We start from the raw sequence: 27,808 nt of genomic DNA on the forward strand, positions 1-27,808 counted from the left end.
GCGAGAAACTAAATTAGTCTCGCGCTTGCCTTCAGATGATCTCACATTTTTTGTAAGTTACACGTTTCATTTTTTGACTACGTTGGGCAAAATTCATCAGTTTTTAGTTGGTTGAGTTACAGTACGGTTATGTATTTTTTTGCTTATCACTAGAGAGAAGAAACTGAATTAATAAAACAAAAGTGCACAATTATTGTTTCTCTTCATTTTGCAAGGCGTTGAAAACTGAGACCGAAGAAAGAAAACAGCGCACAGTTCGCGCACAATAACACTTTTTTCGAAACTCCCTACAATAGGCTACTATATGCATCACAATGATAAATAATCATGTACTTTACATTTTTTATTCCTTCAAACCGTTATTGCATGAACAAGACTTTTCAAAGAGGCAGTCAGTGACAATTCAGTTTAGGCTACGCAACAAATCAGCGAGCTAACGAGTACGGATAACTAATTATTAGTAGGCTAAGTTGAAGACTATGTTACAAAAAAAGTTAGTGAAAAGTATCATTTCGAAAAAATATTGACAGCAAATCAACGTTCTTTTTACATCAATTCAACGTCTGCAGACGCTTAATCAATGTAAAAAAACGGTTGATTTGCTGTCTGGGAGTAATTAGTGTACGTTATTACTTATTAGCCAAAACAATTGTTGCAACTTTATTTATAGTTTTGATTTACGTACTGGTAATGCTATACGTACGTACCCATAACTTTACAAGAGTTAGCAGGTGGCTACTTTATTATTTTCAAGCCAGTAATGTTTCGCCTATCACATCAAGGTTTTATTTACCCAAGTGAATTCTAGGAGTTACTCAAAAAATTGGCGAGTTTTTTTGTAACAAGCATGTGTGAAAAGCAGCAGTAACTTAACTGGGCAGACTTTAAAAGAGTGTCCGAATTTCGGAGTGATATTTTACAGACAAACAACTACCAAATGAAGAAGGGTGTCATTGATCAGTTGCCTACAATCATCGTAACTCCGCCAACCGATGAGGATGCGACTAAGGTATAGTAACTATCACGATAAAGGATGATATTTGCTACGCGACATGGAAGCACTGAATTTTCAGATTAACTCGTATACAATTACATCGCGATTGGCAACGCAAAACTATAGATTAGTCACCAACATGTTGCTAATTTAACTTAACGTTGACATACTTCAAACTCTTTAGGCTCACACATTTTTTCTCAGATCAACTATGAAAGACCTGGAGAACATCAACTATGTTTTTGTTTGTTTGTTTGTTTATCTTTATCCTGCATTGCGGGAAAGCGGACTTGAGCGCTATGCATCGGTGTACGCCTTCCGACGTACACCTGACCCACGCTGCAGCCGACGGCAATGTCTGTTTCCGGTTGTCTACTCTACTTATGACTTAAATTTGGTACTACCTTTATTTGCTGTAGCACGACTTCAAACGATGCAAAATGTAAAGTTGTGAATGAAACAATCTGGACTTTATGGAAAAACATTGCAAGCATTCGACTACAATAAATCATCCGATTGCTTTACTGTCATCACACATAAAATCATTCAGACAAGTTCCTCTGCGTTACCCATAGGTGTCTATCATCCGTCATGTCACAAAAAGTTTACAGCAGTTAAAAGAACATTTCAACTTAAGGCAATTGCTTCATCTTCTGCTAAAGTCGCTAAAGTTGAAACAAGATGCAGAAGCTCGCTTCCTAAGTCGGACAAAATAGGTTTATTGAAAGGATCCTGTATATTTTGCGGTCGTAAACGAAAGAAATACAAAAACAAAGAAGAAAATACCGTTAAGGTGTCAACAATGGATGGATGCGAATCGCTTAAGTCAAGAGCAATGTTTTCTAAAAACGAAAGGATTAAATCACTAATTCGTAGTGGTGTGGACTTAATTGCCAAAGAAGCAGAGTATCACAAGTCTTGCCGGGTTCATTTTGATGGAGAGACTAAAACCAATCCCCAAACCACCACAAACTTGAATATTTCATCTTGCCAAACTCATAACCTTGCTTTCCTAACAATATGCGAATTTGTTGAGGAAGAGGTCGTACAAAAGCAAAGACCAATGCTATTTTCAATATTATATAATCTTTACAAAGATGAGTATTTGGCAAATGGAGGAAGTGATGATGAGCTATCATCTTACACCCCGCAGAACCCTGTGAGGAAAATTTCTCATAAGTTTGGTAACGCACTAACAATAAGTATTCTTGATCATCGAAAAGGCAATTTTATTTATAGCTCACTTCTTTCCGCTGAAGAAGCAAAATATGCTCCGATAGGTGATTATATGTGATGTTTTGGATATGGACAGCTTTGTCTGATGCAAATAAATTATTATTATTATTATAGTGACAAGCAAGATGATCAGATTCGAGCAGTGGCACTTCTCTTACGAGGTGAAATATTGAAGCTACCCAAAACTAAAACCCCAAATCCAACAAACATAGAGAGCTTGAAGGATATGGCCCCAAAACTTCCCGAATCATTGCAACTCTTCTATACCACACTATTATGTGGGTTGAAATCCAAATTCAGTGATTCTCACACAGACACAATGCAAAGAAAAGCAGAATCAATGTCGTCAGATGCTGTGTATAACGTCAGTCGAGGTCATGTGAAGCCATGGAAGCACACAATACTTGGTTTAGGTTTAGGATCAATGACAGGTTCCAAGTTAACTTTGCAGATACTCAACAGGGAAGGTCACACAATTAACTACAATTACGTGAAAAGTTTAGAGACAGAATTTGCATACTCCGCTTTATCACAGGAAGAAAGCACTCCCGACGGTATTATAAACAGTCCTAGCCTTGCAACAGCCTGTGTATGGGATAACTATGATGCCAATATCGAAACCCTTGATGGCAAAGGCACACTTCATGTTACGGTTGGTCATACATACCAGAATGCTGATCAAATTCATGAAGGCCCTGAGAAGGAAATGATCACCACCAAAACTGGGAGGAACAGAAGAAGCTACACTGAAACAGAAAGAGAAATTCCACCATTCCGCACCCCTCTCAGAAAGGCAAAGTTTCAAGTTTATCCTCACTCAGAAGAGTCGTGTTCTGTGGGAGAAGGATTTGATCTTGTTCAGGAAATAATGGATAAAGAGTCCATCTTGCCATGCAAAATGAAGCCGTTAGATATGTATTGGCTCAGCAAAAGCAGAGATTTTGCAACTCCACTCTATGCTGGTTTCATGAGCAAATATAGAGTGGATCGTCTACCGCTACAGCGAATATGTCACATGGACCTGTAGGGTTTTGCCTACCCAACAACAAGATCACCAACCAACAATGACGTTATTAAAGAAACACTGGTTAGAACGATGAAGGTTGCAACTGAAACTCATCAACAATATGCCGTGGTGACGTGTGACTTAGCTGTTGCACAAAAAGCCTACTCTATTCAAGCCATTGAAGCCCCTCTTTTTGACAATCTCCTCATTATGCTTGGGAATTTCCACATGGAACTTGCATTTTTCGGAGCAGTAGGAACCTTCATAAATGATTGCGGGATAGAGTACATATTGTCAGAGTCAAAGATCCTTGCCGAGGGATCATTACAAGGGTTTATTAAGGGAAAATTTTACAACAGGTGTACTCGTGTGCACGAAATTACAGCCAACGTCATGGAAAGAAAGCTATACGATCGATTCTTGACAAGTTTGGATGCAGATGAAATTGACAACTTCCAGCAAGTCATGTCCACTATTCCAGCTGACCCTGATAAAATAGAAGTATGCTTGGCCAACCCAGTCGTCACCGAACATCGAGAAAAGTATGAAGAATACTTTAACAGGTCCATGAATGGAGTGTTTGGTGAAACCTGTCAGTTCTGGACAATATACGTGTTCTTAATTAACCGACTCTATCGAGAAGTGCAGAGGTGCGTCAGGATGAACGACGTAAGTGGTTACATGGTTATTGTACCAATACTTCCAGAAATATATTTTGCTTTAAATCGTCCAAATTTTGCTAGATGGGGATCATTGTTCTACAACAAACTGAAAAACGCGGATCCAAAACTGAGGGCTATACTGGATAATGGTGCTTTCTCAATTAGACGTACCAAAAAGAATTACTCCAGGACGGCAGTCGATCTGTCTTTAGAGCAAACTGTGAATAGGGACGCTGCGTCGCAGGTAAAAGGAATAATTGGCTTTCGGAACTCAAAAAGTGCCATAAAAAGGTGGTTAAACTGATAAAACTTCATAGGCTACAAACATTTTTTTTTCATTTTCAGGAGGCACCCCTTGCAAACATTAAGAAGATTGACTGCGCTTTACTTCCCCCATGCAGAAGGTGTCTAGAAAACAAAGTTTCTTGGGCGCACTATGTTACAATGATGTGGTCAAGAGCTCACACGGCAGTCCTTGCGAGGGGATCTCTCCTCTTGATTATGGCTGGTCGAAAAAGGATGAAGTTATCATTCCAAGCTGGTTTGAAGGCGCAGCCATACCATCTGAGCTATTTAGTAAATCGGAGGAAAGAAGTGATGAGGATGACATTGAGAGTTGTGATGAACAGTGGAGCGGAGATTCCGACTCGGAAGATGAATCTGACTTGGAATTACTTTTTTAGTCAATGACTCTCCACCATTGACAAACAATTTTTCTTATATAGACTGTTCAGTATTGACGAAAAATTCAGACAAAAACTTTTCAAGTAATAATACCCTTAACAGTGATTGTTATTGCTGATCTAACTCACCCTAACCCAAATTCGGTGATTGCTCAATTTGCATCATTTTTATTCCAGTATTCCATTAGTAGTTAAATTGCCTGTTATACGTATTACTTACACTTCTTCAAGGCTTTTTCAGCAGTAACTCATATCATTGATCTAGCGCAAAAAGGGAAGGGGTTACCTAGCCTACTTCAGGTCGTCTGTCAGGGGACACTCACCATCGAATTTGTCTGTCACATACATTTTTGTGATGCTTAACACTCACACATTCATTTTGAATTGGTTTTTATCTGGTAACTATTTCAGCTAACCTAGCTCAAGTTAGGAGGATCACCTACTTTAGGTCGTCTGTCAGGGGACACCCACCATCGAATTTGTCTGTCATATACAATTTTGTGAAGTTTAATACTCACACATTAATTTTCAATTGTTTTTTTCCGGAAACTATTTCAGCAGACCTAGCTCAAGTTAGGGGGGTCACCTACTTTAGGTCGTCTGTCAGGGGACAACCACCATCAAATTTGTCTGTCACATATATTTTTGTGAAGCTTAACACCCACAGATTAATAATCAATTGGTTTTATCCGGTAGTTTTTTCAGCTGACCTAGCGCAAATTTTGGGGGGTATAAAACTTGTCTGTCAGAGCCCCCCCACCACCGAAAATGTCTGTCACCAGACAATCATCTAGAAACAATTTACTTTACAACCAACTAAGTTTCAAGCGGTAGTTTTTTCAGCTGACCTAGCGCATTTTTTGGGCCATGAAAAATGCCCCTCATTTCCACACTCACCACCGGCGGCCCGGCAGACTTCCAGATTATGAGTACCCACGTACCACCAGACATCGCTGTATGATTAAAAATTGGTAACTTTTTCACCTAAGGTGGACGTCGCGGGCTCCCGGTCTAGTAGCCTACGAGCACCGAAACACTTTTCAGGTAGTATGGAACACGACTTGGATTTTTGTCTGACACAAACAAAGAAATAAAAAAGGAAAAAAAAACGTATTGTGTTTCTTTGTAGTGTAGCTGTGTGGATCGCACATCAGAAAAGATGGCAAAGAGGTGGGGGGTTTGGGGGCGAAGCCCCCAGCTCCTTGGATAATCACAAAAAATAACTTTTTCCTAATAGAAATCTGTTTAAAGAGGCCCTAAAATGTGGCAATGAGGTTATTCTTTCAGAAGCCCGAGGTCCACCTTCAACACCCAGAAGGTCCGGATTCGGACCGCGGTTCGCCAGTTGAGTAGCTCTGTCAGTCTATCTTTTCCTTATAACATTGCAAGATAAACGAAAAGCGCAACTGTAAAATTTTTGCTACAATTGCAGACTGTTGCAGTTTGTTACTTTATTGCATTTTCGTTCGGTGTTTCCTTTATCTTTTTTTTTATTAGATATTCAGCTATCAAATGAAACAACCGCATAATTTGACATCTTTACAGATGGAACATTTTTGTGCAGCAACTTCAAGATGTAACAAAATCTAAATAAATCAAAGTTTGTATCATGTGATTTTACCTCGGGCTTGGAAAGTCGTTTTGTGAATCCGAAAATGGCCATAAGGCGAAACCACAAACCGGTTTCACTCCGGTTTCTTGACTCAATGGACTTGTACGAGTCACAACTCATCTCTTTTACAAAATGTAGCAATGCTCTCATCAGGAAGGAGTTGATAAGAGTTGGTGTTGCCGAGAGAATTCCAGAATTAAACAAATTCAAAGACAGGAAGAGATATGTAATCTTATAAAAATCTTCTTTGAACACTTCGAAAAATAGAAAAGTCTCAGAAAGCTATAAAAACTGTCCAACTGTAAACTTGCAAAATCTTATTCCGTGTCAAAGTAACAGATTTACTTTATTTCAGAGTATTTTGTTGGTAATAAAATGGAGCTACCCAGCAACAGGAGAGTTTTGTTGGTTATTTTAGGTTTGTGTTCCGTGCAAAGAGTACGTTGTCAAATTGATCCTTCCCAGGCCGAAGGTAAGTCTGATGAACCAACGTCATGAAGTTTGCAACTCCGTCAGTAGCCAATATGCATGTGAATGATTGACAGCTAATATTTAACTTACACCATTTAGCGTATGTAGGCTACTATACATATTTTTAAAATTGTGGCCAAGAATTATAAGAAAATGCATGAATCGATATGCTGGTTTTTATCTATCTTTGCTTTTGTTACACAATATCAAGGTGTCCTTCAACCGGTTGCCACGTTCTGTCTCATAAATTGTTAACTTAAAAGTAACTCGCCAACTGTCAATCAATAAGTGATTTAAATTTAATTCGAGTATAAATGATGAAATAAACACAGCCAAGTTCACAAAGTTTAAAGACATTGCTTTGCTATTAAAGCTTTTGTCACCATAAAAATGGCTTCATCATTTGTCACATTCAAATGAAAGGTTTAACGAATAGCAGCGAAGTATTTGAGTCGTTGAGATGAAGTTCATTTATCAAACTACTTGATTCTTTCAGACTGCGTCAGCGGACCAAGCAACTGGTACCGTGGGACGCGGAGCGTGACTAAGGATGGGACTCCCTGTCAACGATGGGACGTGAACGAGCCCCACCTAGTGGTTCAGCGCCCGAAAGGAAATTTTAGCCACAATTATTGCAGGTTTGAACATATAATCACTGCGCAGTATATACAGTGACAGTACAAACACAGCGATGGAATGGCAAGGTTCCATCCGACGTTTGTGTACACTGGTCTTGTCATATACTGAGCTGTACAGCGCCGTTGAGAGGATAATTTGGGCCCAGTAACAATGACGTCATCGTGCCCCTAATGAAGACACTTTTAAGAAAAAGCGCACTGTATCCAGCAAATATGAGGTGGTTACTATAATAAGTTCCAGGGTCTCTTGGAAATGTTACGGGCCCCTAAAATCACCCCGGGTCCAAAATTACTCCCTGGACACCCCTGTCGACGCTACCGCATACAAATATACTTTAGCATTTCTTGACAGGACAGCGTGTCCAGCTTTGTCGTTGTCCTTTGTCGATTTGCTTCTTCCTGCAAGCTTGACATGCACAAACTATTAGTCATTCACCAACAGTTGGTAAAATCTCCACACATGTCAGATCAGGTATAATGTTTTGACAAGGTTCAGTGATAATCCAACTTTTGTGATACTTTGTCACAATTATAATTATTTGGGGCTACGCGGGTTCAGGTAAAAGCATCAGGAATGTAGTAATGTCATGCTGTGTACTACTGCTTTTTCATAAAAAGCATGGCAAAGTGAAATAAAGCTTGCAAATTTTACAACAAGCTTCAACGCAGCTGTATTAATAAGCCTCACGAAACATCACAATGATGCGGTTATGACGTACCTCTGAAGAATGCTAGGTCTACGTGCAGATCAGACTACTCTGCAAGAGCGAACTTTCCACTCTTTCCAGAGCAGAAATAAAAGATTAAGTTTTCACATAAAAGTTCATCTTGGAGTCGCAAAAGAGCGGAGCGCCCGAGGCTTACGCTGTGGCAAAGATAAGTAACCGCATCTAAGCCTTAGAAATGTCTGCTCAGAGACAATTTTATGTCAACAAACCTCAGGCGAGGCAGCTGCATAGCCAAGTAATGAGAGTACTGGAACGGCATGCAGAAGGGCGCCGGTTCGACACCGCTAAAAAGCATGCGCCTGTGTCTTTGACAGGACACGCAAAGGCATGTCTAAAGTAGTGCCTTGAAGCAAGTGATTTAAGGGATAGCCTTCATCTAGTACATTTGTCTTTTCACAAGTTGGCTGGGGCAATCCCTGCTAGTAGCCTACACGAAGTCAGTGCAAGTGGGGCGAAGACAGTGGGTCATCACCCACATGGTGTCATTAAGGTTATGCATTCTCACGATCATCAGCACTCTTGATAACGCACAATGGCAGATCTTCACAACAAATGTCTATGTACACCCCTTTAAAATATCAACTAAAACTATATGGGCTAATAAAGCTATTGCCTGAATATATATATAGGGTGTTTTGGGTTACTGTATCTAATTGTTGTTATTTGCCTTTTCAAATTGCAGGTTTCCAGGATTCACTAGAAGAAGGTTGGCAGCATGGTATCTAAGTTATTATTACGTAGGCTAACCATGTTTTAAAAGAACTGTTGTTTTGTTATTGTAGAAACCCAGATCATGCACTGAGTGGTCTTTGGTGCTACACGATCAATAAAACCATCAAGTGGGATTATTGTGGGATTCCTAAATGCAGTAAGTAGCTTACATCTTTCAAAAGTTTGATTTCATAGGAACCTTTATCTTCTGAATGGGAAAACTTCTTTTGATGTGTCATCCTGACAGTGTCTTTAGAAGCTTTGAAGCACTAACGCAAGCCCAGTCACCGAAGATTGAGCATGTTGTTGGTTGGATCCACCACAATCGTTAACAGAAAGCTGCACCAAGTGCATTGGCCAACTACACATTCTGATAGTTACACCGTCCTTGCTTGATCGCGGCACTCTACTAGAGCAGCTGGCATCAAAGTACAAATTTTAAAGTCAATCCTATATTTTATTTGGCTATGTTTCTTTCAGAATTCTGTTTTCTTGGGACTTCTTTCCATCTTTCCCTTGACATTTCAAAGTAACACTAAGTTCAGTAATTATCGCATTATTGCACTTGCAGAAGATGACAGCTTGCTGTTGTATACCAGTCGAGATTACAGAGGAAACAACTGGATTGCTCATTACCCTGCCGATCCAGAGGTTGGGTTCTATCAGCCAAGCCACAATATCTACAACACGTCGGGGACAAGTTTCCTTTGGGCGCTCGCCTCCAACAAAAGAGAAGAACAAGTGTTTTTCATCGATTACAAGTAAAGCTATTGAATATTTGCGAGAGATTTCATTTAATTTCTGTACCTCATCAGATTATAGACAAACAAATTTTGAATGTAAATGTCTGTTGAACGTTCATCGGCAACCTAGCCAAATGATGTCTGTCAGCTACAAATGGGAGCCTGCTTCAAAAGTATCCCAAACCTGAGGAGTGATTCAAAAGACAAATTTCATGAAAAAAAGAGATTAATCTTATCAAAAAATATGAGCCCAAATTGTAGATACTAAACTCCTGTTCAACAAACGTTTCAAAAACTATACTGTCTTCATCTTCAGTGCTATATATAGCTGTAGATTCAATATATTCAATGCCTCAACCGTCTCCGTACGGGCGTCGGGCTTTTCCGCTCAACCATGCACCAATGGGGAATGGCCTCTTCCTCCTCCTGTGAATGTGGTGCCGAAGAACAGACCGCAGACCACATCATCAATGACTGCTCCATCTTCAAGCCACCTAACGGAGTGGAAGGTCTGCGTGTCATGGATGATGAAACCAAAGACTGGCTGCTCTCTACTAGCCTTCCAGTGTAGTCCGGGAACATCGTGAATCTGGGGTGGTAAAAGGATAAACCCTCGGCCCCAGACGCTCACACGACGAATGTGTTTATAGCACTAAGAACGAAGACAGTATAGTTTTCGAAACGTTTGCTAAACATGCGTTTAGTATCTACATTTTGGGCTCATTACTTTTTGATTAGATTAAACCAGGCGTTCTAACCATTTTGCTCCTAAACGTGTTGAAAGGTTTAAAGAACACACTTTGCGACGATCTTCATTAAATATTTCCAACTTTTGAAAAACTTGAAACAGGGATTAGTTATAGATATCCCTGATTTGAAATTAAATTTGTTTAGAGTGAATCACTTGGGTGTGCTTTCATTGGCAACAAACGAAACGAGATACTACATGGAAGGAATGTGCCATGGTATAGAAGAGATAGCTTACGACTTCGTGTCTGGAAACTTGTACTGGACAGATTCAAGTCAACGATGGGTGATGGTGGCTGACAGAAACTTTGAATACTTCGTCAAACTCTACAAGAATCAATCAGAAGAACCGCTTGGTCTTGCTTTGCACGAGGGAAGAAGGTGACAGCAAATTCTAAAAATTTGGTCACTTTTGATTAGCGCATCGTCCGCCTCGATAGCTCAGTGGTTACGCGTCCGGCTCAAGATCACGCGGCGCTGGTTCGACTCTCGAGGTATGCACTTGAGCAACGCATTCTAAGGACTGCTCTCCATTCAGCGGCACCTAGTGAATGGAATAATTTCCCGGCAACAACCTTGCAACAATCGGAAAACTTCACTCTGTTAATCTCGGTAACCGGCTCTGCGTCAAGAGTCTCTACAAGTATGCGAAACTACCAGGAATAATCAATCAAGGCTTGGTCAGTCCGAGGATAAAGATTCAAAACCAACCAACCACATGATCAGATGGTTGTTTAACTGTTACCAAAACACTCGATCCAAAGCACTGCTTTTTTTAGAAAATCACTCAGTCTAACTTCAGAACTGATCTGAACTTATTCTTGTTCCAAGATTATTGTCATGTGAGGTAGACTACTGTTGTGGGTCATTTAAAGGTAGGCTACTGCATCTCTCGTATAGTGTAGGTTACTGCGCATAACATGAAATAGACCAATCAAAGGTTACTGAGACGAAAAAAGTTCAAACAAAGTGCGGTACTGTAGTTATTCCTTGCAGGAGAATCTACTTTTCAGTCTATCAAGAATACACGCCGTCGATAAAAATGGCGAATATGGATGGAACCAACATAACCACTCTGTTCCACCAGCCAACTGTACATGAAGTACCAAGTCTTACTGTGGATTATACTGATGACAGGTCGAAAGAGTAGCGAAAACACAACGCTTTGAATAGATATTGAATTTTGTTTAAACATCTTCCTAGAAATAGTTTATTGTGTACTTGATGGCGTGCGTTTGAAAGACCAGACCACAAAATACAAGTAGCGTAAAATCATTGAACGACGCACACCCTGTCAACTAAAACAATACACCGGCTTTGTTTTTATTATTTATACTATATTTGTACGGCGTCGCTACAGTGCCCATCACTCTCCTCCAGCTCAAAGATACATTTCAATCAAAGGTACATTTTTCTTTAACCCCAAAAAAAATTGTAGATTTTGAAAAGCTTCATTTCTTGTTATTTTATTTTTAACGACGTATTTGTTGATTATTGTCGAACGAAATAAACGCATTAAAGTATGAAGTAAAATTCAGTCAAATTTATCAAAAGTGTTTGCGTTGGAAAATTAGGGTAAAGATAGCAAGTAGTCCACAGTCACAATGCATAATAATGCAATCAAACAACTGAGTGAGGATAACACGACCTTTTTTTAACAAATTTCTTCTTCCGGCTTTGTAACTGGGCGTAGCGAGAAAGTCTGCTCGCCTTCGAAAGGGCGCCAGTTGGACACCGCTTCAGAGCACGCGGCTGTGTCACGGCAAGAAAGCATGCATGTTTAGCATGCCAAAATACTTGGAAGCAGCTAAAACGATGACTACATTTTTCTTTGTGGCTTCCAATTGTCTGTTGTGTACTTGTGTTGCATATGGGATCGCAGTGTACTATTGTGCGCAAACGGTCTTGTTCTCTTTCCTTTCTTTGGTCTAGGTTTATAACTCCATGCAAATAATAAGAAACAATTGTGCAGTTGTGCACGTCTTCGTTTTATTTCTCCATTTTTCTCAACTCTGGTGATAAAGAAAAGAAACGACTGTTCTGTAACCAAACCAAACTAAAACTGTTTGAATTTTTCTCCACGTAGTCCAAAAATGAATCGTGTAACTTACAAAAAATGTGAGATCATCTGAAGACAAGCGCGAGACTAATTTAGTTTCTCGCGCGAGCTTGCGGTGATCGAAGCCAAACGTCACACTGTGTGGTTGCACTGAATATGTGGTCGCAGTGTAGCCTACTACTGTAGGCTATGTGGTTGCACTGAATATATAGTCCAAGTGTAGGTTTGCTACATGAGATGTGCTGCATCTCATGTCACAAAATGAAACATAATTATTTTTATTATTATTTGCTTAGCAACCCTCCTTTTGGCGTTGATAACAACATCAATTGTAAATCCAGGTTGTACTGGATAAGCAACAATAGTCCAAGAACATTCATAATGAGCAGCGACCTAGATGGAGGAAACTTGACTTTGATCTACAGCAGACGAGTCGGAAAATTCTTGGGAATTGCAGCTTACATGGTTTGTAGGCTATATTGTGGCTTCTTATTCGCTACAGTGCAATGCTGACATATTATAAAAGATGATTATACAACTTCGGTAGAGAGTTTGTCTTGTTATACCATAAAAATACCAAGCCGAGTAACATGGACAGATTTAACACATTTAATTTTGAACAATCCCAGAAAAATTACATTAAAACAAACTTTACATCGAATGTTTTCGACACCACATGGGCTGGTGTCCTCGTCAGGAATAGGTCTAACATATATCATTGCATCTACATTTGATGAACAAAATACAGTAGCTAAAGATTAAATTTATTGAAAAAAAGCAGCACAGTTATCAATACTTCTAACTAGCTCATCACTCAACAGCATTCTTCTTATTTCGTATGAGTCAAATTTACCAAAACTTAGAACAGGCTTTGAACAGCCAGGTCAAGATACTTTGTCCAATGTTGCTACCATGCACCCAATTTTATATTTTATAGCTTTTACGCTTGAGAGGACAAACATCGCTTTGAGATTGTTTAATGAAGAAAATCAATTGTAGTTAATTCGTTTGCATAGTGCGCCATTTGAGTTTTATAACACGCCAATCTGTTTCAACTATTTTGTATAGTTGCATAGTAGAACCATGTTGTACAGTCCCTTCCTAAAATACAAACATAAACTTTGGCCTCGGAAGGCATTTGGATTGGACATAGCTAGCTTAGTCGATATAATTGCATGTGCAAACCTTTAATAGCATCTTTGAACATGCAACAAGAACATAGGCAATAATAAAGTTTATCAATTTAAATTTTCAAAGTAAGAAACTTGACACCTATCTGCTTTTATTTTGCATCTTAGGACACAATTTATCTCGCTGATCAAATCGGATATTATGATTCAACGATAGGAAGATTCCACAGGCTCTGGATACTGACCAAAACTGGGTTGGTTCGCCAGACATACAAGACATCAACTAAAACCAAATCATTGTCCATCTACAGCACAAATGAGGAATACATACCTCCTTATGAAGGTAATGTGTTCACAATATCGTCTACACATTCAACGACTTCAAAATATTACCAACTGCATTCAAACAAAAAATTTAACTCGGACTGTGTTGATGACCAGTAGTCGCTAAGATCAAGATCAAAATGGTTAAAACGCCTGGTAAATAATAGAGCCCAAAATGTAGTAATTGTTTTCATTTTTATTGTCACAAGTGGAATTATGACACTTAAAAATCAATTGAATTTATAACACTGAAAATAAAAACACATTAGTTTCCAAAATGTTTGGCGAACACGAGGCACTTTAAGGTTTACTTTGTGAGTGTTTGTAAAATAATCTAAGTACATTTTATGGGTTTTTCTTCCAGTTGATCTTCTAAGTCGCCAAATTGCAATTCAACATCAAAATAACATATTTTTTATTAAAGTCCCACCTAGTAGTGTGTGTATTCCAATCTTTATCCGCGGACCTAAAAAGCCTCTTTGAAGCTCAATTCTGGAAGCATCGCATAGTTGAAGAAGCTTTGCGCCACTAACGCAGGCACAGTCACTAAGATTAGAACAGTGGAGTTTCCGCCTGTTGTTGAAGTATTGTTGTTTGTGAATTACTCCATCCAGTAGAACTGTCCATAAAGTGAGTTGCTCAGGCGCACACCTTGAGAGTTGAACCAGCGCTGCCTGATCTATCAAATTTTTTGGTGTAAAAACGAAACTTGTCTAAATCTCGAAGGCAACTTTTCATGAGCTTTGCAGTGATAAACTTCTGGTGATGTCACAAAGGTGATATTAAGATGAAGCAGAAGACTTGCCTGCTAGTGCCAGATGTTGATGCGTCACTATTAGTAGTGTTGTCAGGGGGTACTTTAGAACACGGGCCAGGGAACTTGAAAAAAACACAGCGTTTTCTCTAGATAAACAGTAGTGCGTTTTTCTTAAAAGTGTTTTGATTTGGGGCCCGAAAATATTGTCGGTGTCGAGTCCGAATTTTCCTCTCAACGGCCATGGTTGATAAAATACCAAGTGTTGCTAACTAAAGCAAAATTCGAAGATCCAGAGTGTTAAACAAATCAAAAATGGAATTTAAGCAATTAGGAACATCGCTTTTCTCCAGCTAGCCTTTGACAATTCTGTGTGATGATTGGGCATCATAATAGGCTAGTTTGAACAGTTGCACAACTATTGTGATTCAATAGTCAACTACGCTTAGAGCAAGACACGAAGTGATGCATGCATTTGACTTAAAATCGATATTCTTTCATAGAGACACCTAACGGATGCAAACCAAACCATACCTGTGATCAACTTTGTATACCACTGACTGATGGAGAGTACAGCTGCGCCTGCACTTTGGGATACATAAAGATGAATAACTACTGTCGCCTCAGTAAGATGAAGTAGTTCTAAACATGGTTTAAACGACGTGGCATCAACCCTGTGTTGAACGAATGTAATCATCACAACTTTTATTAGTTTTGTAAAATAACTGTAGGCTACATTAGAAAGTGATGGAATTAGTAACAAAGTATTACATAGAATGTTAGTACCTTGGGCACCCGTTCTTCAGTTGGGTCTATACTTAGCTCAGTGCATATTGTAATTATTTTTAAGTCATTTATTATTATCATTATTTACAGTTACTTACTTTTTGTTGAAATGTATAAGGTTATTTCTTGACGAGGGCAGAGAGTTTTTTAGCAAACGTTTGAATTAAATATGTTGTTGTCTTGTTAGGATTTTTCATAAATAAATACTATAAAATACTAACTTGAGTCATCTGTCTATAATATTCCAGAATTACTTCTCTCCCAAGTCCCAAATCCATGCTATTATTTCCAATAAGAAAGAATTATCAGTCAAGACTCAGAAATTTAAAAAATTTAATAATCCTCAAAATTGATTTCAGATCACGTCGAAGATAATTTTCTTCTCATGGTCGATGTGGCTCTGAAGAAGATGTTCCAGATCCCTTTCAATGACGACAAGGAGAGATACTCAGCGCTAAACATACGTGAGTGCTACTTTTAATGGAATGATGCAGTTGACCAATTACGTGCGAACTGTTGTGAAATAATACAATACTTTATTACGCAAGCTTGATTAGCTTTAACAAACTAAATGGAACACCTAAATAAATATAAACAACTGAATTAGTTCTTCAGACAAATAAGATTATCAACCTCAACATAACAAGCAAGTAAACAGAGTGGGAGCGCCAACTCAACAGTTGCGTTGGCCAAAGGCATTATGTGGGGAACGCGGCAGGAGTTTCTACCACACAACACAAATTACACGATACGAACCTAGACAGCGTGTGCTGAACATTGATACTTAGAGTTAAATTTAATTTTGAAGCTAAACGCTACATCCTCTGTTTGCTTGATCCATCAGATTGTTTAAATTGGTTCATCGTCAGCGGGTAGCCTATGTGTGACGTTTCATCGTGAGCTTTGTGTTCATTGCAGCGACGACGTTCGACAAAAGTGTGATCGGTATCACGCTAGACTCTGCAACGAAGACAATCTATTGGTACGACCGAAAGCAAACCGCTATCTACAGATCCGAATTTCTCGGTTTGACTCCCGGGGTGTTTCGGTCTGACGTACACGGTAGGTGCATGACGTACACGGTATGTGCATGACGTACACGGTAGGTGCATGACGCACACGGTATGTGCATGACGCACACGGTAGGTGCATGACGCACACGGTAGGTGCATGACGCACACGGTAGGTGCATAATGCACACGGTAGGTGCATATTGCACACGGTAGGTGCATGACGCACACGGAAGTGTATGACGTACACGTATGTACATGACGTACACGGTATGTGCATGACGTACACGGTAGGTGCATGACGCACACGGTAGGTGTATGACGCACACGGTAGGTGCATGACGCACACGGTAGGTGCATGACGCACACGGTAGGTGCATGACGCACACGGTAGGTGCATGACGCACACGGTAGGTGCATGACGCACACGGTAGGTGCATAACGCACACGGTAGGTGCATGACGTACACGGAAGTGTATGACGTACACGGTATGTACATGACGTACACGGTATGTGCATGACGTACACGGTAGGTGCATGACGCACACGGTAGGTGCATGACGCACACGGTAGGTGCATGACGCACACGGTAGGTGCATGACGCACACGGTAGGTGCATGACGCACGCGGTAGGTGCATGACGCACACGGTATGTGCATGATGCACACGGTAAGTGCATGACGTACACGGTAGGTGCATGACGTACACGGTAGGTGCATGACGTACACGGTAGGTGCATGACGCACACGGTAGGTGCATGACGTACACGGTAGGTGCATTCGGACTGATTGTAAAACTTTTTAGCTTAGTTGAAGTCATGGCTTACTATATTACAGGCCTCCCAGACGCGCAGTGCCACCTAAAAACTGGAGGCGAGTGTTTTAAAATCACGTTTAACGTGTAATTGGTACAGACCAATCATTTTATCGTTTGCAACCATTTTTACATTTCTGACTGTCGAACCTACTACTTCTACACAGAATAAATGTTGCTAGATATTGAAACAACATAAAACAACTGGTTTTGCTATAGGTTGTGTAATGCTTAGAAAGCATGCAAAATTGCAATTTAACCAAATGTCAACAAAAGAAACTTAAAGTTTATCAACATGAAAATGTATGCATTACACTCAATTCAACAATATTCATAAACAAATATGCAGTTATATGCTGTGAGCTTTGAGTTTTCAATTGAGTTTTACATTGCCAATTAATAAATTGTCACTTCTGGCAATATACGAAAGCCACATGCTAGCACAGTGATACTCAACCTGTTTTCTTTTGTGGCCCATTTTTACCAAGCAGAAGTTTCTGTGACCCACTATCCTGTTTACACTGTTGTAGTAGCTTAAAATCAAGGTTCGTATATGGTGCAGTACAAGGCATTTATTGCAACATGCCACCGAGTTTATAATTAGAACAAAAATTGCCACTTTGTAGTAAAAAACAGCAGCATCATTCATTGTTACCACTATCAAAACTACTAAACTAACGCACAAGTGCAAAATTAACTACAGTGAAACAAATGAAACTAAAATTTTCAATGAATCTAGCATTTTTTAAATAGTTCTGCGGCCCATCTCAAAATGTTTCCATGGCTGAGAACCGCTGTGCTAGCACAATCAAAACAATAAAACATATGGGGCTCTACATTGTGAAAGTCAGACAAATTAGCATCAGTTCTGTAGTTTCAAAACTTTTAGCTTTGCCTCCTTGTTGCTACGAGGTGTGTACAAGCGCGAATGATTGTTAAACAAAATATTGCACAAGGTTGCAGCATGCTGTTTACTTGCACAAAGCAAAAGAACACATAGAGATTTACGGCAAGTTACATTTGCCACTTCTCGAAAAAGTATGTAGCTGTAAAACACCCACTGGCAGACGTTATCGCCAGGAATTGTCAATCCCCCACGATTTATTTTTTTCATGCATTCACCGTACTTTTTGTAATAAAAACCGGTGTCATCAACATCAAAATTACTGTTTCGCACAACATAACCAGCAATATACAACAATGTCATCTTACATCTGTAGGCAGTGAGCCCTCTAATTTGTTCAAATGTTCAAAGACTGTGCAAACGTTTTCTGACATAGAAAAATCACATTTCAAGCAAGAGTGACCACCAGCATTAGCACTTTTTAACAGGTTTTTGTTTATGCCAAGAAGAAGTTTGGTTTTGTAAATATCATCTTGTTCAAGCACTTGCTGTGCAGTAATAAAATATGCACCACCTGAGCCCTGGCGCAGTTTGCCAAACTTTTTCTGAAGTGCATCGGTAGAAAACTTTTGCTGAAAATCTCAGATTTTTATGCTTGTGTGCAGGTAAACAGCATGCTGCAACCTTGTGCAATATTTTGTTTAACAATCATTCGCGCTTGTACACACCTCGTAGCAACAAGGAGGCAAAGCTAAAAGTTTTGAAACTACACAACTGATGCTAATTTGTCTGACTTCCACAATGTAGGGCCTCATATGTTTTATTGTTTTGATTGTGCTAGCACAGCGGTTCTCAGCCATGGAAACATTTTGAGATGGGCCGCAGAACTGTTTAAAAAATGCTAGATTCATTGAAAATTTTAGTTTCATTTGTTTCAGTGCAGTTAATTTTACACTTGTGCGTTAGTTTAGTAGTTTTGATATGCAATCAATGCCTTGTATTGCACCATATACGAACCTTGATTTTAAGCTACTACAACAGTGTGAACAGGATAGTGGGTCACAGAAACTTCTGCTTGGTAAAAATGGGCCACAAAAGAAAACAGGTTGAGTATCACTGTGCTAGCATGTGGCTTTCGTATATTGCCAGAAGTGACAATTTATTAATTGGCAATGTAAAACTCAATTGAAAACTCAAAGCTCACAGCATATAACTGCATATTTGTTTATGAATATTGTTGAATTGAGTGTAATGCATACATTTTCATGTTGATAAACTTTAAGTTTCTTTTGTTGACATTTGGTTAAATTGCAATTTTGCATGCTTTCTAAGCATTACACAACCTATAGCAAAATCAGTTGTTTTATGTTGTTTCAATATCTAGCAACATTTATTCTGTATCTAGAAAAATATTTATTCTGTGTAGAAGTAGTAGGTTCGACAGTCAGAAATGTAAAAATGGTTGCAAATGATAAAATGATTGGTCTGTACCAATTACACGTTAAACGTGATTTTAAAACACTCGCCTCCAGTTTTTAGGTGGCACTGCGCGTCTGGGAGGCCTGTAATATAGTAAGCCATGGTTGAAGTCCAATAAAAACGGTCTAAACATAAAACCCCAACGACCTAATGGAGTAATGGTGTCCACACAAAGTTAAAAAAAAGTTTTACAAATATCTAAGAAGAAAATGTAGTCTTCTAGTATTACTGTAAGTTGCTACAAATCAATTCTTTCTAATATTGCAAACGCTTAAACCTTGAGGCATTGTTAAAGCACAACATGGAGACAAGATTGGGGTTCATTTCAGCGACTCAGTAGTCGCTCAAACAAAACCAACCACTTCATGAATTTATAATGACTAAGTACCTGACTTGATACAGGCGTTGGCGATCATGGTCTTCCAAGATTCTATGTCATTTGACATTCGTGCATCACTATCGGTTTTGCCAATTGTGTTTGTGGCCGTCGTGAATCTTTGTCGACCTGTGCTTTGTTTTCCTTGTATCATGTTAAAAAGTGCTGCTTTTCCAAACTCCCATGTCTGTGGATGTTGCCTACAAATTGCACCTGGTATCTTTCTACTATTGTTATCAGCGTCCTTTAACATTTTTGGCTATTCCAGAACTTTGCTGTTTCTCGTTTTTCTGAGAAACACTTTTATGAATTAAAACCAATAAATGAGAAAATATTAACATTTTAGACGCTGTACTGATAGAAGCCTGATGACAGGCTGCATCTTGACTAGAAAATAGCATGGTACTGCCAGTCCTTTCTATTGCTAACTTTTTGTTTCTGTGTTCCATTTTTGCTCGACTCGTAATTTAAGGCTAAATAAACACATATCTCTTGAAAACGTAATGAGTTCACAGATCATAGAGTTAACATAGGTTGTAAAATTCCAAAATAGCAGTTGCTTGCTAGAGTAACAATCGAACCCACAACAACCATCTCCTCTATTCAATTTCAATTTATTTTCTCTCTTGACTGCTTTTTGTATTCAGCTAACATAATGGAAATCGACCCAAGAACGGGAAATCTTTATTATGCCGATGACGACAGTGGGTACTTGTATGTTGTGGACAAAACTGGCGCTTACTCTAAAGTTCTCTACAAACCCTCTGACAGTGAATTATCCAGAAACCACATTGAAGACATCTCGCTGGACTTAGAGAACAAGTGAGTAGCTGACGACAATGGGCATTTGTGGAATACTTTTTAACAATAATTTCATTTCAAAACTGCAAAGGAATCCTCAGCAGCCCAGCCACGTGTTATGCAAACAGAACAAGTAAGTTTCTCGCATCCATGACAAGCATCAACACTGTTTTTAGTGTATGAAACAATAATTCTTTTGTTAGCGTCGCTCCTGCTCTATTGTTATTACACTGCTTCTGTGCATTTCGACAATGAAAAATAATCAAACTATTGTAAGAACTGCAAAGAAGACCATGAAATGAGGCGTTGGACGTGAAACCGAACCCTTGTTTACTGATCCTATATTTCTTGGATTACAAAGTAATGATAAAGTTGTTCATGATACTTATTTTTGTACTTTAATATGTTTCTGCCATAACAACGTTAATTCTCCACCGAAGCTCTCTTTGATGTTTATCCAGAGCACATTTTTTTGTGAAAACATTTCTCAAATTTACCGCCGGTAACGACTGTTGACAGGCACATCTATTGGACGGCTGTTGACAACACAACAAACGAAAATGATGACGTGAACGCCCATGGCACGGTGATGCGCGCGGGTTTAGATGGCTCCTCCAGCGAAGTTGTCTTCCACAACATCCTGACTCCTCGCGTGATCTTCGTGGACAACAAAAGTGAATATTTCGTTTAATTTGCAAGTTCTTTCAGAAGTAAAAATCTCTTGATACTCTCCTTCAATTTGTTGCCAATCTTGCAAATCCTCGCTGACAACGAGACCTTGTCGTTATTTTTGTGTTGCAATAGTATCTCCAGAAATACATTTAAGTTTTTAAATTCTTTATTTAAAACTGGTTTAAAGTTTAAAATAGATTTAAAAAAAATTCCGGAGTAAATTCTAATTATGCTCTTTTTTGTCTTACTCAAAAAGGCATCATTTCAATGCTACACTTCCACAATTAATGTACACTTGTTGTTCCAAGGTACCGTCACGTGCTTTCGAAAGGAATCGAATCAATAAACATTTGATCTTCGGAAGGTTTCGCAAATTCACACAATTAACGTTAAATCATCTTTATGGCAAAAACGCTTTGGATTAATAAACAATCCAACGATTGTTTGATTCGTCATTGGCTTAACCTGTGGGCTTGATTTTTATTGGTTGAATATGGTTTTCAGATGGCAAGCTTTTCCTTGGAAGCAACGGCAACATTATCTATGAAGTCTCTTTGTCTTCCTTGAAGAAAATCAATGGACTTCTTCCAGGAAATCGTACGCGACGTATCGTCAGAGGAGCTTCTCGATCTGATCCTATTGTTGAGTAAGACGTCACAATTAAGTTGGCCTACACGTGATAGTGGCATGCGACGCTTGTGCTTGAAAATAATCTGAAATTGTAAGTTACATCTTACGTGAATTTTAAAGTTATAGAAATATTTCCGCCATCACCAACGATGCGATATGTGGTTTGTTTATGGAGCAACCCTATCAAAAAGGTGGTCCAGTGGCTATAGTAAGGTAGGCTACACAATTTTTGATGATAGAACGGTTTTCGACATTTTAGTCTTCTGCAAATCAGTTTGACAGAAAGTGGTTAGCTTCTCGTGGTAACTTATATCAAAGATAAGGAAGTGAGAGTGTTAGCTATGTACTACACAGTCGGCGTAATGTTTGTTTCACGGCTCTTCTGACCAGCTCTGCTAACTTTTAGCTTTTTCATCCATGGAAGTTACGGATACATGATTGGAAGATCCAGTCCAAGGGTAATCAAGTTCAGCCTCGAAAATCCTGAAAGCAAACGAGACTTCGGATCTTCAGATTTCTTCCAACCTCGGTATCTGTCAATGTACGATTCGACATATCAAAAGCAATACTGTGAGTTGATGAGGATGATGTTGCTTCGTGAGAACACGCGTCCTAACAAAAGTGTCAGTAGCATCTTAAAGAGCCACCACTGCCGCCTCATCTAAACAAACTTCTTGATGAAGCTCAAATCCTTATCTCACACTTGTATCGTTTCTTTAATTTTCAATTGTTTGAGTTGTTTTGATTTTACTGTTTTAACCACGTGTTGTTACAGCAACACCCTCACCGGAGTGCGCCACCTTGCAATGTGAACAACTATGCTTACAACGGCCGGAAGGTGGTGCAGTGTGTCAGTGCGGAGACAAATACAGGGTATCTGCGAAAAAGTGCATCCAGACAAAATCAGACATCGATGGTGAGTCTCGACCATATGGCAGATGTAAAGAAAGTGACAATGTTGGGGAAAAGCTTCAGAAATCAAAAATTGACAAATCATAAATAAAGTAGATTGACATAATGTTCGTCTCAAATGAAAATCCACGTAACCCAATTACTAATTTACAAGTCTTGACATAGAGAAGTAACATAATGGCTTTGGAACAAAACAAATCAACAGTTTTTTAAACCTCCATTTTTTTTCTTTTTCCTTTCTTTATAGTTTTGTTAAAATCTTACCAATATACCAAAGAAAGGAAAAAAGAAAAAGAGGTTTTCAACATTAATTGACTTTTTCTATTTGAAATGTAGTTTTTCGTTTGTTTCGGGCTAGTTGTACTGATATCAATTTATTGTAATTTTTTCTTTTCGATCCAGTTGTGTTGAGGAGTCCTATTGGACGAAAACCGGTTCCACAACATAAATTATAACTTTTATTGAAATACTGTTGTGAGTTTTAGCCTAGCCTAATGTTTTGAAGGTTTAGGCTTTAGACTGTAGAAAACAAAAATTATTGATTTGTTTTTCTTAGTGATTGCTTCTGTATTAGATAGACCGCCCATTTGAAGAAGTGTCTTAGTACCAGATCGCCTTTTCTAGTTAGTTTTTTTCCCATTTTGGCTTAGGAAGGCTTCCATCGGCATAATACTGTTGGATAGATAATATTGGTCCCCCCGGAGATTGGTATTTCAATTCTACTCATGCAGCGGTCACATCCATCAAAGTGTTTTCAATTGCGCGATTTTTATTGTTTTATCATGACAGACACCCCTCCCACTTATGGAAATTCCTGCCCGAGGAATGTGGTCTTGGAGTACATGTACTGCAAGCTAAGCATATCATTGCCACCCTGGGACCCACCTGTATGGACTGACAATAAGACACGTAAGCCGTAATAGAATAGTCACTTCCATGAACACAGACAGATGTGATTGAATTTTAGTTGTACCTAATTATAATAACAGTTTGTTGTAGTTCAAAAGCATTTATTTATTGCAAAACTGCAAAATTACTCGTGAACTTTAAGTGTTAATGTTACTTGTTAGTTTAACTTTCAATGCAAGGAATTCAAGGATGTATTTACAAACTTGATGTTGTTGCATTTCGAAATATCTTAATTGTTCTTCCAGCGTCTGATAAGTTGGAAATCAGCGTCCCAACGATTGCTAGCGAGTACACAAGTGGCACCCATTCCTTCCTCTACACTGCAACCGATGAATCGGATAACGTCGGACAGTGCTTCTTCACCGTCACCATCAAACGTAAGTTCGCTTTCTGTATTCATAAGGAAAACTAACGCTTCGGTCACCTTACTACTCAGGCACTAACAATACATGCCGCATTGTGGCAGAGATCTGTTGAAATTCATGACAGACCAAAAAGATAACGTAAACAAATGCTCCAGATCAAAATATAAATACAAAACCTTTTAAGCAGTAAGTGAAAGGAATAAGCACGACCGTATCGCATGCAGCAAACTGCAAAGTAAAAAACATTGACGATTGGTTGATAGGCCATGGGGTGTTTCTGAAAGTGTTGATGTTCGGTTCAAGCTTATCGTGAACATGAGATAATAAGCACCCAATAATTCTGCTATCCACAAAAAGTTTGTCATTGGTTGAGTTTCTATCCTTGGCTTGAGGTTCTGTCTTTTTATCACGCCATAATTGGCGATCTTTTATGGAAATACGTCAAAACACTACTGAAAAGCATCCGTTCTTCTGTCATCACTCAAGATGCGCAGATCTGCTACCTAAGGTGGACAGTCCATCTGCGTATAGCGCATTGCCGTTGTGATGAAACAATTATTCAAAGCGGAGTTTTACGCAAGTGAAACCAAACAGTGAAAAAAATCCTTCAATTGGCGATGAAGAAGTTATAAAGAATTGATCTAAAATATAGTTGCGGAAGAGAGTTTGCTTTCTTGTACTAAAGACAAGCATGACGCAAGAATACAACAGGGTTAAGCAATAACAATAGCCTACATTTTACATATTTACAAATAGTTTTATCAGTCGAGCGTTTTCAGCTAAACTTAAGCCCTCATCAGAAATCTGAAAATATTTATAAAAATGCAATAAATTTCAACTTCTTGAAGATAAGTAGCTAACTGACTATAAGCATCAAGAAACACGCAGCGATTAAAAGCAACAGTATGGAAAACAGATAGACAGACGGAAAACAAATTACACTAGGAAAAAAAGCAACTACGTAACTACAAAAGAATTTGCAATACAGGGTACATCTAGTAAATGTTGACGAGAATGGACTGAACAGTTTGTTGCGTCATCAGTAATTATGCTTTATCGCTGTCATCAGGTGTATTCTGCAAACTCTCCATTCCTTTCCGTTCTCACAACATATCCATAAGCACCCCCATGTGCGACAATGGTGATATTGTCCACGCAATCCGATGTAAGAACAAGAAGATGTGGGTCAGATATGGAAGTTGGTTGAACCAGACAATCTACAATCTTTGTCTCCCCACACTGAAGTGGTCAATAACCAACTACAGCCAACTTAGCTGCGAGTATCCAGGTGAGATAACGAACGCATTTTGTTGTCACTTATAATGGAAGCTGTCACTTCTGGTATAAACCTTTGTGATTTTTGCTACAAATTTCAAACAAAACAATTTCAACCTTTTCCTTCACTAATGAAAAGAATCGTCATAGTTTTGCTTCAGTTTTTAAGGTTTTGAGAGTGTTCGAGCTGTTCACTGTTTGGCAAACCAATCGCTCGGCTCGTGGTTGGTCAAGTAGTCCCATGTCACAATCTGTGGTAACTTTCGTCTGTGCGGTTTCGAATTTATGACGATTTGAAATCTTTCCGATTCGATATACGAAAAGTTAACTTGATTTGAGTTAAAATCCCCGGAAATAATGTTCTTTCTCTTTATTTTCAGGTCAACAATAAACGTTTAAAATTATGCAAAACTAAGACTATGCCTATCTTTTGAACCTCGTGCTAACGACTGAGTTCTTAAAAAATGGTTTAAATTTGTTTAAAGAGTGGTATTTTTATTTGAATAAGAACCTTCTGATGAACTCCCTTTTAGGGTGAAACAGGCTGTATAGGTTTTAAAAAGTAATAACTAAATTTCATGGTTTAAATTTGTTGTTCACAGAGAATCCTAGCTAATCTAATCTAAAAAATAAAGAGCCCAATATGTAGATGCTAAACTCAGGCTCAGCAAACTCACAGTTTAACCAGGAGTTCCAACCATTTTAATTCCAACAAATCAGTAAAAATTTTATAAAAACAAGCGGAATCAATAACCCAGCAATCGCAAAATGGGAACTGATGTCCTGCGAACCAATGTCGGCCGAGTATAATTGCCAGACATTGGCAGGAAGTCAACATATGACGTCATCTGCGAGGGGGTAAAAGGATGATTTAAAATATTAAAATTTTTTGTATAATTTTAGTGATTTTCTTCTAAAGTTTACTCAGCCCACATTGTATTTAGCTACTTGCCGGTATGCAGTGACATAAACAATTTGTACTTATGCATTCCAGCAGCCACGACATCGTCGATTACAACCATAACATCATCAACTGCAACTCCTTCTACCACCACAACAAACCCCCCAGTCCCTGACACCACTCCAACTCCCCAATCAGTGTCATCCACGACGGCCCGACCTCCATCGCCAATTAATTTAAGTTCTTCAACTTCACCGACAACAAGCAGTCCCACCCCCTCAGTTACACAACCAACAACCAAGCAACTTCCAAATACTACGGAATCATTTACTGGTAGGTTATCAAAATATTTCAATTGTAATCCATGAAAACTTCCTGAGATGATAGAAAGAAATCTGCTTCATATTCGTTATCAGCAGAAAAAATTGTTAAAAGTTACCATCCAATCCAAAAGAAATCATGTCGATTGATGTAGCCTAATAAGGCGAATTCCTCACACCCAGCAATCATCCGATAATTGGCTCGACAATCGATGAAAAATAACATGATGAAATAATCACCGCGGGTGACGATACTTAGTAACAATTTCAAACCAACCAAATGGCTCTTGGCTTTGACCATGTTTTGTAGATGACAGTGTCCAGACCTTTCCTTCAATCCATCCCAACGAAGCAAAGTGATGCTGCCCAACTGAGAACATCCAGATGTCAATTGCTTTATTCCACAGAAGCAGATGAAACAAAGTATTGGAGACAAATTGAAATTACAAGGACGTTTGAAATTGTGATAAAACAGACATAAAGCTTGTCAATCCAGACGATAAGCAATATCTGGACATACGTCATAATTTCATGGTCTCATTGTCTTTTTTGTTGTCTCGGATAATTTGTTTGTTTCCACCGCTTCGGCCTCTACTGAATTGTTTGAATGTTTGTACGTAATTCGACGTAAAAAAGTAAACATTCTTGCATCTTGTGTGCACTGTTCTAAAGATTGTTTTTTGAACCAACTTTTTCTCTTGTTTTCACCGGTATTGCAGTGTATAAAGCTTTTCTTGTGCTTCATTCTCTCCGAGGATGCGCTTTGCCACGGCACGTGAAACGATAACAAAGTGATAACAGCATCTTGTGTGTTTCTGCTTTCACTTTTACATTCATCAGATGAACGTTGCAACTATCGTCACTTGGTGTTGAACAAACAGTTTCTTGGGACTATTCTTGAACAAGGTTTGTTTTGGCAGATTAGGCAGAAATCGATTTACCATTTGTCGCTATAACAACCACATCACGATAATTTATATAATTTTATTAATTTAAAGTTTTGATGAGTTGTTAAGACAAAGTAGTGTTACTATGCAGTGCTGTATTCTTCGCAAATACAGTATTCGTTGTTTTTAGCGCTTCACAAAGCAGTCAGTGCAGAGGAGTAGGCTACATTATTACCTTGAACTTTTTGCTGAGTATCAAACAGGAATACAATTCAGTACCGCTACCACTTTTAACAAGTCTTTGATATCTTTTGACCCGACAGGGCATCG

General features: G+C 38.8%; 1 protein-coding gene across 2 annotated transcripts; it reads left to right on the top strand.

Moving 5' to 3' along the window:
* Positions 1-6,557: 6,557 nt before the first annotated feature.
* Positions 6,558-27,399, top strand: LOC145778148 (uncharacterized). Of its 2 annotated transcripts, none has more exons than XM_082589572.1 (21): positions 6,558-6,665; positions 7,161-7,302; positions 8,813-8,898; positions 9,313-9,502; positions 10,379-10,612; positions 11,228-11,368; positions 12,632-12,755; positions 13,589-13,763; positions 15,002-15,124; positions 15,644-15,748; positions 16,203-16,346; positions 20,454-20,628; positions 21,127-21,281; positions 21,784-21,925; positions 22,316-22,479; positions 22,685-22,825; positions 23,611-23,730; positions 23,976-24,107; positions 25,165-25,383; positions 26,365-26,604; positions 26,902-27,399. In XM_082589572.1, the coding sequence occupies exons 1-21, from the start codon at positions 6,569-6,571 to the stop codon at positions 26,949-26,951; spliced, it is 3,099 nt and encodes a 1,032-aa protein (XP_082445698.1). In that variant the 5' UTR covers positions 6,558-6,568; the 3' UTR covers positions 26,952-27,399. The 2 variants fall into 2 exon arrangements, with proteins under 2 accessions (XP_082445698.1, XP_082445699.1); XM_082589573.1 differs by having other exon boundaries at positions 26,368-26,604.
* Positions 27,400-27,808: the final 409 nt, after the last annotated feature.

The sequence above is a fragment of the Aplidium turbinatum genome, chromosome 10, assembly GCF_918807975.1.
Source record: "Aplidium turbinatum chromosome 10, kaAplTurb1.1, whole genome shotgun sequence".
In the NCBI taxonomy this organism is placed as follows: domain Eukaryota; kingdom Metazoa; phylum Chordata; class Ascidiacea; order Aplousobranchia; family Polyclinidae; genus Aplidium; species Aplidium turbinatum.